The sequence below is a fragment of the Papio anubis genome, chromosome X, assembly GCF_008728515.1.
Source record: "Papio anubis isolate 15944 chromosome X, Panubis1.0, whole genome shotgun sequence".
In the NCBI taxonomy this organism is placed as follows: Eukaryota; Metazoa; Chordata; class Mammalia; order Primates; family Cercopithecidae; genus Papio; species Papio anubis.
This window is the reverse complement of record NC_044996.1, coordinates 74,448,672-74,459,711: the sequence shown is the minus strand read 5'-3', so window position 1 is coordinate 74,459,711 and position 11,040 is coordinate 74,448,672. Positions and strand designations below refer to the sequence as shown.

Sequence of the window (11,040 nt, the reverse complement as noted above, 5' to 3'; positions counted from 1 at the left end):
GGTTGTTTTGACTCACCTAATGGGTAACATTAAGAATGAGGGACCATGTATGGATTCCTAGAAGAATATATCCCAATCCAGAAATACTTAAAGAAACTGTCCCATCAAACTGTCCTTAGGACAATATGAAATTTAAATGAATTTAACTATAACTTCAAAATGGAATATCCTAATTTTGCAATTCTAGTTTAGTGTTTAAAACTCACTCCTCTTTAGATGGTAATCAAAAACTCAGAATTTAGATTGTAAAAGTTTATTGATATGGTCAAAAAGCAAACAGCCAGACATTTGGTTATCTTTGCCACTACAATGTGTCTTTCTGAATTGTATCTTAAAAATGCATAACAAATGATATTTAAACCATTACTAGAAAAGTAAATGAAGAGTCTACTTAAGGCACTTCATATGAAAGCTAATTCAAAATTTTCACAAAAGTAACACTATTTTATAAGTGTAGTAAATTAGCTTTCCACACATTTTAGCCAGAATGCTCCCTTTCTCCTTACAGAAGAATGTGCTCTTAAAGGGAGAAAAAGCAAATACAAAAAGCTGTCATTCTGTCAATGTTCATGTCAAATTATCTGGAACTATACAGATTACATGGCAGTAGTATTCCTGTGGTGAATCTGTACAAATCAGGGCATCTTCATACAAGTCTCATAAGAACCATAGCATAGATTTGGCCTGAGACAAGTACAAGAATAGCAGGTAAGGAATTCAGAATCTCACAATTTACAGGTGAGTAATTAACAAAAAGTGGCTGCTCCATTCAAGAGTAAAAGGTCAACCATATCCCCTCATCCATGAAATCTAGTAATGAAAAACAAAAAAACCCACATAAAATATTTCTTCTAAGGCTACTATATCCATCTCTTTCTGCAAACCACATGGCAGGGTTATTAGAAGGTAAATAGCAGGTGGCAGTCATAGTATCTTTTTAATGTAATACTTGTAAGATTTCCTTAAAATTATTTTTTCACAATTACAATTATCCTATTTCCACAACAGTGGCATTTCAGGTTACTCTTCACAACTATGGGGAGGTTATAGTTAGATATAATGATAACCATGAAAACATTCTTCACAGAAATTTGGTTAGCACATATGGTTACTTCCACCGACAAAAAAAAAAAAAAGACAAAATAAAAAAAAAAATCCCTTCAAATTTGTACTTTGTTTCTCCACCTAAAGGAAGAGAATAAAGACAAAATAACAGCAAAACACAGAACAGCTTTCGAGAAATGCTTAATTTCTATATACAGGCAACACCTCAGTATTTTATGATTTTCCTTTCCCATTCTAAGGGAGTCCTTTTCTTTCTTTTTTTTTAAGATGGAGTTTCGCTCTATTGCCAGGCTGGAGTGCAGTGGTGTGATCTTGGCTCACTGCAACTTCCATCTCCTGAGTTCAAGTGATTCTCGTGCCTCAGCCTCCCGTGTAGCTGGGATTACAGGCGCCCACCACCACACCCAGCTAATTTTTGTACTTTTAGTAGAGATGGGGTTTCACCATGTTGGCCAGGATAGTCTCGAACTTCTGACCTCGTGATCCGCCTGCCTCAGCCTCTCAAAGTGCTGAGATTACAGGCGTAAGCCACCACACCTGGCCAGGGAGTCCTTTTCTAACTGAGCCTATTTTTCTCTTAAGTACAAATGGAATAAGTGACAAACTCTAATTTGCAGAAACATTTTAGACCATGTATAAGTCACACCGATTTTAGCACTAAGTTATATTTTTATCACAGATGGGTCACCTTAAAAGAAAACTAAGGAGATGGGATGAATCTGAAATCTTTCTAAATACAAGGTAGTTAACACCATACTCAAGCAGAAATCATAATCCTGTATTTAGAGATACTTTTTTTTTTTTTTTGAGACAGAATCTCACTCTGTCACTCAGGCTGGAGTGCAGTAGCATGATCTTGGCTCACTGCAATCTCCGCCTCCCAGGTTTAAGCAAGTCTCGTGCCTCAGCCTCCCAAGTAGCTAGGATTACAGGCATGAGCCACCAAGCCCAGCTAATTTTCATATTTTTAGTAGAGACGGGGTTTTGCCTTGTTGGCCAGGCTGGTCTCTAACTCTTGGCCTCAAGCAATCCACCTGCCTTGGCCTCCCAATAGATGTCCTTTTTCATGTTCACAGCTATCGAGAAGTATAGACATTGCTGGTGTGGTAGCTCACACATGTCATCCTCGCACTTTGGGAGACTGAGGTGGGCAGATCACTTGAGCCCAGGAGTTCAAAACCAGCCTGAACAACTTGGCGAAACCCTGTCTCTACTAAAAATCCAAAAATTAGCCTGACATGGTGGTGCACACCTGTAAATCCCAGCTACTTGGGAAGCTGAGGCAGGAGAATCGCTTAAACCTGGGAGGCAGAGTTTGCAGTCAGCCGAGCTCACGCCACTGCACTTCAACCTGTGTGACACAGCGAGACCCTGTCTCAAAAAAACAACAAAACAAAACAAAACAAAAAATCACAGCACTGTATTTCAGTAGGAAATAGGCAAGGAGGAGGAGAAATGACTGTCTTTTCGAGGGCTAGACGTGTGCTCTAAAGAATGGTGTTCCATTTTCAGAAGACCACATGGCACATATAATTTCTCTACCCAAAAGGAAAGATGCGTAAAGTATACACATCCACGCAAAGATGGAAGAGCTAAGAATGAATTCCTGATGTAGTTACCTGTAACAGGCATATGTGGGAACACCTGGTCAGGACTTACTTTCCCCATCTTTGGATAAGGCAATATAAAATCAGATGACCAAGTTAACTGAAGTAGTTTTGAGCTTTGTGCTAACTAAAACAAAGTAGTAGTTTTACAGTTTTTATAATATACTTAATTCTACTAAATTAAATGTTCCATAAAGTTCACTGGGAAGAGAAGGTTAAGAGGATAATCATTTTCAAATACCTAATGATTCTGACAGAGAATTGTTTGTTAAGGCACTACACATCTTCTTTGGTTAAATGATTAACTATTTAAATCACTTGAAAAAAAGAGGTAATACAAAATACACAAGTTGCATTCTTCTTTTCAAACACACACAGTTTTCATTTTTCAATTTCCAGTACTCCAGTGTCAACATATCTCTGGGACCTTTTTAACTCATCAGAAAGCTGAAACAAAAATATATACCAATCTATTAGTCTCTGAAAGAAAAGTAGGCTTTACTTTTAATCAATAAGCAGTATGTTGGTGTTAACAGATAAAAGAGCATTTTGGTACGTACGAGATAATCTTTGGATATCAATAACAAAAAGTGAGAAACACTGAGAGACCCATTAGTCTTATGACAAAACGAAATAGAACAACCCTCAAGCTAAACTATCTCCCGAAAAGAGACACTAACTAATAATTTTATTTTTTTTGTTTTTTTAGAGATGGGGTCTCACTATGTTGCCCAGTCTGGTCTGGGACTCCCAGGCTCAAGTGATCATCCTGCCTTAGCCTTCTGAGTAGCTGGGACTACAGGCACACAACACTGCTACTGAATCAACGCTGCTGATCAAATAATTAACAGAAGTCCCAGCAAAATTACCCTCACATCCCAATTAGTATTCTGTAGAGGATAAATTATTAGAATTATTATTTTTGAGATGGGGTCTCACTCTATTACTCAGACTGGAGTGCAGTGGCACTCTATTTCTTAAAAAAAGTAGAGGTGAGAAGTTTTTAAAAACATTTAAAAAAATCATTTCTTCTTTTTTTTTTTTTTTTTTTTTTTTTTTTTTTTGAGACTGAGTCTGGCTCTGTCGCCCAGGCTGGAGTGCGGTGGCCGGATCTCAGCTCGCTGCAAGCTCCGCCTCCCGGGTTTACGCCATTCTCCTGCCTCAGCCTCCCGAGTAGCTGGCACCACAGGCGCCCGCCACTTCGCCCGGCTAGTTTTTTGTATTTTTTAGTAGAGACGGGGTTTCACCGTGTTAGCCAGGATGGTCTCGATCTCCTGACCTCGTGATCCACCCGTCTCGGCCTCCCAAAGTGCTGGGATTACAGGCTTGAGCCACCGCGCCCGGCCCATTTCTTCTTCAAAAGGAAGTATAGTATACAGACAAGGAGCTATGTGAATAAATAATGGCATAAAATGTTCTAATCATTATGTATTATAGAGATATCTAGAATCAACTAGGTATGGCAAAATAAACCTAAAAGATGTTCCTGAGAAATCACATACTAATATTGTCCATTATACTATAATTAATTTTTATATGGAACATATCTGAATTACAGCTGTCTGGGCATGGTGGCTGGCTAATGCCTATAATCCCAGCCCTCTGGGAGGCTAAGCAGGAGAACCGCTTGAGGCCAGAAGTTCAAGACCAGCCTGGATAACATAGCAAGACCCTGTCTTTACAAAAAATAAAAATATTAGCTGGGTGTAGTCATGTGCAACTGTAGTCCTAGCCTCTTGGGAAGCTGAGGTGAAATGATGGCTTGAGCTCAGGAGTTCAAGGTTACAATGAGCTATGAACACACCATTACACTTCGGCCTGAGTGACAGAGTGAGACCTTGTCTCTGAAAATAAATGAATAGGCCGGGCTCAGTGGCTCGCACCTATAATCCCAGCACTTTGGAAGGATGAGGCAGGTGGATCACTTGAGGTCAGGAGTTCGAGACCTGATCAACATGGTGAAACCCTGTTGATACTAAAAATACAAAATTAGCCGGGTATGGTGGCACACGCCTGTAATCTCAGCTACTTGGTAGGCTGAGGCAGGAGAATCGCTTGAACCCGGGAAGCAGAGGTTGTAGTGAGTCGAGATTGCGCCATTGCACTCCAGTCTGGGCAACAAGAACAAAACTCCATCTCAAAAATAAATAAATAATAAATAAAAAAATAGATGAATAGAAGATAAAATAGTTTGGAAGCAAAGCAAAAATAACAATATTATAAAGCAATATCAACTCTAATCATTCCAAGTATTGGTAATCACTATATAAATAAAAAAGAAGAATCATACCTGTATGGGTAGCCATGATATTTAGATCTAAAAATAGAGAGCATCCAACTGAAGAATAATACAACGAGTCCAATACCAGCCACACACATTACTGCAGAAAAATAAAAGGAGAGTAAAATGAGCAGGTTGAATATAATAAATAACCAGGGCAGTCTACACTTTCAGAGAGTGAAAAGGAAGGGGTATACATTATTGATAAATCTAAACTTTTCAACAATTTTCATCGCCATTTCTTGATCTTCAGGAATCTGCCTTCCCCTTTAATTTGCTCCATTACAATGTAATAGAGTAACTCCTTCACATAATTATGCAATTCAAATGTATGGAATAATGAATTCCTTTAAAGCCATCACACTGAAGGGTTTACTGTTAGAAACACTGTCTTACTATTGACAAGAAAATCACCCATTTTGTTTTTTGGGTTTTTTTTTTTTTTTTTTTGAGACAGGGTCTTGCTCTGTTGCCCAGGCTGAAGTGCAGTGGCACAATCACAGCTCACTGCAGTCTCAACCTCCTGGGCTCAAGCACTCCTCCCACTATAGCCTCTCGAGTAGCTGGGACTACAGATGTGTGCCACCATGCCTGGCTAATTTTTTAATTTTTTTGAGAAAATGGTCTCACTACATTGCCCAGGCTGGTGTTGATTTCCTGGGCTCAAGTGATCTTCCTGCTTCAGCCTCCCAAAGAGCTGGGATTACAGGCATAAACCACTGTGCCTGGCTTACTTATTTATTGAACTTTAAAACCCCTAAAAGTGGCCTTGTAGTATTATTGATAAATATTAACTTAAACATCTGATGACTTCACTGTGATAGCCTCACTTGAAAGTACTTTATTCACGCACAGGTAACTACACAGCCTTATATTATGTAACTCAATCAACATGGATTTCTTATTTGAATAATGAGAAAAAAAAATCTGATCCCAAACCCTAGATTCATAGCTCTCTCCACTAATCCCACATGTCATGTTCTACATTAGCACAGCAGTTATTAAAGTGAACTACAAATACTAATCCCCAAATGCTCAAGTATGGATTGCCATGACGTGAGGCTCTTTGACTCCCTGGACTAAAAATGGCTAAGAAATATAGAGATAGGGAGGTAGGAAAGCATGTGTCCAACAGCAAAGGAAGCTCTAGGGCAGGGGTGTCCAATCTTTTGGCTTCCCAGGGCCGCACTGGAAGAAGAGCTGTCCTGGGCCACACACAAAATACACTAATACTAATGAAAACTGATGAGCTGCAAAAAAAAAAAAAAAAAAAAAAAAATCACAAAAAAAACCCACCTCATAATGTTTTAAGGAAGTTTACAAATTTGTGTTGGGCCGCATGTGGCCCACAGACTGGACGAGCTTGTTCTAGGGAAACTTACTTAGTGAATGATAAGAAAATCAACTTTCGGTCGGGTGCTGTGGCTCACGCCTGTAATTCCAGCACTTTGGGAGGCCGAGGCAGGTGGATCACGAGGTCAGGAGTTCAAGACCAGCCTGGCCAAGATGATGAAGCCCTGTCTCTACTAAAAACTATGAAAAAAATTAACCAGGCACGGTGGCAGGCACCTGTAATCCCAGCTACTTGGGAGGCTGATGCAGCAGAATCGCTTGAACCTGGGCGGCAAAGCTTGCAGTGAGCCAAGATCACGCCACTGCACTCCAGACGGGGCGAAAAAGTGAGACTCTGTCTCAAAAAAAAAAAAAAAAAGAAAAGAAAAGAAAATCAACTTTCAGTTTTGTTTTACTTATGGAACAATTCTTTTGCCTTTTCTAATTTTCACACAATATGACTAGGGGCTAATGTGTAAATGTTAAACAATATTTCTCTTTAATTCTTTTCCCATTTACAAAAAAGAAGTGCAGCTTGCTGCCAATGCTCATTTAATTTTACATAATCATGCTCTTTGAGGCCGAAGTAAATCTGATTTTCAATGTTAAAACAGAAAAACTGTTGTTGGAGTTATTACTAAACAGAACATCAGAATCATCTGAATCATCAGAATTGTCTATTTCAGAAAAATTGAATTCATCAAATGAATCTCTGGCCAACAACTGTTCGAGAATGGTGTAAACATTACACGTGGAATGCTACATTTTCTAGGATTTGACATTTTCAGTGATCAATAATTACTATATTTTATAAATGGAAATACGACTATAATAGAAATACAAATGGAATGATATCTAGTATATTACTCTATTTACAGCAATCTGTTTTCAGTAGTGGTAGTGGATCACTTGAACCCAGTGATATCTGACATATCAATTTTATTTCCAAAGTTGATATACTAGAGTGGATGTGAAAATAATAATTAAAGCAAGATATTTTGTGGCAGAGTTATCTCAGGGTAAACACTGCAGCCACAAGCACTGCTGGTGAGTATTCTCAGGGCAAATGGGAAAAGGGTTAACTTAACCAAAGAAGTGAAAGAACTCTATGATGAAAACTATAAAACACTACTGAAAGAAATTGAAGAGGACATCAAAAAATGGAAAGATGTTCCATGTTCATGGACTGGAAGAATCGATGTTGTTAAGATGTCCATACTATCCAAAGCAATCTACAGATTCAATGCAATCCCTATCAAAATACCAATGACAACTTCACAGAAATAGAAAAAATAAAATTTATATGAAATCACAAAAGACCAATAGTCAAAGCGATCCTAAGCAAAAAGAACAAAACTGGAGGAATCATATTACTTGATTTCAAATTATACTATAGAGTTACAGTAACCAAAACAGCATGGTACTGGCATAAAAACAGACATACAGACCAATGGGACAGGAGAGAGAACTCAGAAACAAACCCATACACCTACAGTGAACTCATTTTCGACAAAGGTGCCAAGAACATACACTGGGGAAAACACAGTCTCTTCAATAAAAGGTGCCAGGAGAACTGGATATCCATAGGCAGAACAAAACTAGACCCCTATCTCTTGCCATATAGAAAAATCAAGTCAAAATGGATTAAAGACTTAAATCTAAGACTGTAAACCATATATATATTTAATATATATTTATTTATATATTTAATATATATTTATTTATATATTAATACATATATATATTTAAAGACAGATTCTTGCTCTGTTGCTCAGGCTGGAGTGCAGTGGCATGATCTTGGCTCACTGCAACGTCCACTTCCTGGGTCAAGCGATCCTCCTGCCTCAGCCTCCCAAGTAGCTGGGACTACAGGCACACGCCACCACGCCCGGCTAATTTTTGTATTTTTAGTAGAGACAGGGTTTCACCATGTTGGCCAGGCTGGTCTCAAACTCCTGGCCTCAAGTGATCTGCCCGCCTTGGCCTCCCAAAGCGTTGGGATTACAGGCAATCTACACATTGTCTAGCCTAAGATTGCAAACTATTAATATGAAACAACTACAAGAAAATATTGGGGAAACTCTCCAGGACATTAGTCTGGGAAAAAATTCCTTGAATAACACCCCAGAAGCACAGGCAACCAAAGCAAAAATGGACAAATGAGATCACATCAAGTTTAAAAGCTGCTGCAGAGCAAAGGATACAATCAACAAAGTGAGGAGCCAATCCACAGAATGGGAGAAAATATTTGCACAGTACCCATCTGACAAGGGGTTAATAACCAGAATATAAAAGGAGCTCAAACAACTCTACAGGAAAAAAATCTAATAACCTGATAAAAAAAAAAAAAAACAGAAAATAATTCAATAGACGTTTCTCAAAAGAAGACATACAAATGGCAAATAGGCATAAAAAAGCTACTCAACATCACTGATCATCAGAGAAATGCAAATAAAAACTGCAATGAGATATCTATCATCTCACCCCAGCTAAAATGGCTTATATCCAAAAGACAAGCAATAATAAATGCTGGTGAGGATGTGGAAAAAAGGGAACCCTTGTACACCATTGGTGGGAATGTAAGTTAGTACAACCGCTAAGGAGAACAGTTTGGAGGTTCCTCAAAAAACTAAAAATTGAGCTACCATATGATCCAGCAATCCCACTACTTGGGTATATACCCATAGAAAAATAAATCAGTATACCAAAGAGATATCTGTACTCCCATATTTGTTGCAGCACTGTTCCCAATAGCCAACATTTTGAAGCAACCTAAGTGTCCATCAATAGATGAACGGATAAAGAAAACGTGGTACATATATAAAATGGAGTACTATTCAGTCATAAAAAAATAAGATCCTGTCACGTGCAATAACAGGGAACTGGAAATTATTATTATTACTGAGATGGAGTCTCGTTCTGTCACCCAGGCTGGAGTACAGTGGCACCAGCTCATCTTACTGCAACCTCTGCCTTCCAGGTTCAAACAATTCTCCTGCCTCAGCCTCCCAAGTAGCTGGGATTACAGGCATGCACCACTACGCCCAGCTAATCTTTGTATTTTAGTAGATACGGGGTTTTACCACGTTGGCCAGGGTAGTCTAGAACTTCTGACCTCAAATAATCTGCCCACCTTGGTCTCCCAAAGTGCTGGGATTACAGGAGTGAGCCACCATGCCCAGCCTTGGAAATCATTAAGTGAAATAATTCAGGTACAGAAAAAAAAAATTACATGTTCTCACTTATTTGTGGGATCAAAAAATCAAAACAATTGAACTCATGGACACAGAGAGTAGAAGGATGGCGACCAGAGGCTGGGAAGGGTAGTTGGGGAATGCCGGGGGAGGTACGAATGGCTAATGTGTACAAAAAAAATAGAATAAATAAGACCTACTATTTGATAGCACAACAGGATAACTACAGTCAATAAAAATTTAATTGTACATTTTGAAATAACTAAAAAAGTATAAGTGGATTGTTTATGACACAAAGGGTAAATACTTGAAGAATGGATACCGCAGTCTCCGTGATGTGACTATTACACATTGCATGACTATATCAAAACATCTCATGTACTCCATAAATATATACACCTAGTATGTACCCACAAAAATTAAAATATTTTTTCTGAGTATTAACACATGCTCAGTGTAGACAAGTTAGCCTTTTATTCTCTAAGAAAATGTACTCATAGACTGGGTGTGATAGCTCATGCCTGTAAATCACAGCATTTGGGGAGGCCAAGGCAGAAGGATTGCTTGAGCCCAGGAGTTCAAGACCAGCCTGGACAATGTAGCGAGGCCCCATTTCTACCAAAAATTACCCAGGTGTGGCGGTGCATGCCTGTAGTCCCACCAGTAGGGAGGCTGAGGTGGGAGGATCACCTGAGCCAGGGAGGTCAAAGCTGCAGTGAGTTATGATCTCTCCACAGCACTCCAGCATGGGCAACAGAGTGAGACCCTGTCTCAAATTTAAAAAAAAGAAAAAGAAAATGTGCACATACATATATATAGCATCACTCTGTATATATTTGTATCCTCCTCTTTTCATACATCTAAAAGTGCTTAGAGCAGTTCCCAGAACATGCTAAAGAAACATCTATTAATTTGTGATCATTTTGTTAGGTAAGAAATTTAGATCAAATTGTCACTATTTCAGTATATGTTGCCAAAGTGTTTAACAATTTAAGTTCATGTCAGCAGTGTACTTTGATGGCCTTTTCCCAAGAATAAACACTGAAACAGGCAATTTTTTAAAAGTCAGGCAGAGTCTACAGCCATAGCACCCTGAATGCGCCTGATCTCGTAAAAAGTCAGGCAGTGAAAGGATGTATACTGACTGGATTAAAAACTGATAAAGTCTTGCTTTGGCAGCATATATACTAAAACTGGAATCATACAGAGAAGATTAGCATGGCCCCTGTGCAAGGATGACATGCAAATTCGTGAAGTGTTCCATATTTAAAAAAAAAAATTTAAAAACGGATATTTTTCTAATATGTAAAAATTCATTAATTTATGCTTTTAGAGATTGAGTCTCGCTCTGCTGCCCAGACTGAAGTGCAGTGGTGTGATCATAGCTCACTGACCTCAAGCCATCCTCCTGTACCAGCCTCACAAGTAGCTGGGATACAAGTGTGTGGCACCACATCCAGCTAAAAAAAATTTATTTTAATTGAGCAAAACAAGTACTTCTCAAATTTGAAGTTCAGTATCTTCATCTTTTTTCTAGAAGTTAAAGTAAATATTAGACTTT

General features: G+C 38.6%; 1 protein-coding gene and 1 non-coding gene across 2 annotated transcripts in view; one reads left to right on the top strand and one right to left on the bottom strand.

The window, feature by feature from the left end:
• Positions 1-237: 237 nt before the first annotated feature.
• MAGT1 (magnesium transporter 1) overlaps positions 238-11,040 on the bottom strand; it is a 62,544-nt gene continuing 51,741 nt past the window's right edge. The window contains exons 9-10 of the mRNA XM_003917909.5: positions 4,963-5,053; positions 238-3,119 (exon numbers count right to left, since the gene is read on the bottom strand). Coding sequence (XP_003917958.1) covers positions 3,104-3,119; positions 4,963-5,053 — 107 coding nt within the window. The 3' untranslated portion in view covers positions 238-3,103. The remainder of the gene's footprint in view (positions 3,120-4,962; positions 5,054-11,040) is intronic.
• Positions 10,647-10,749, top strand: LOC116272175. Its single transcript, XR_004180905.1, has one exon. It is a non-coding gene; the product is annotated as a U6 spliceosomal RNA (small nuclear RNA).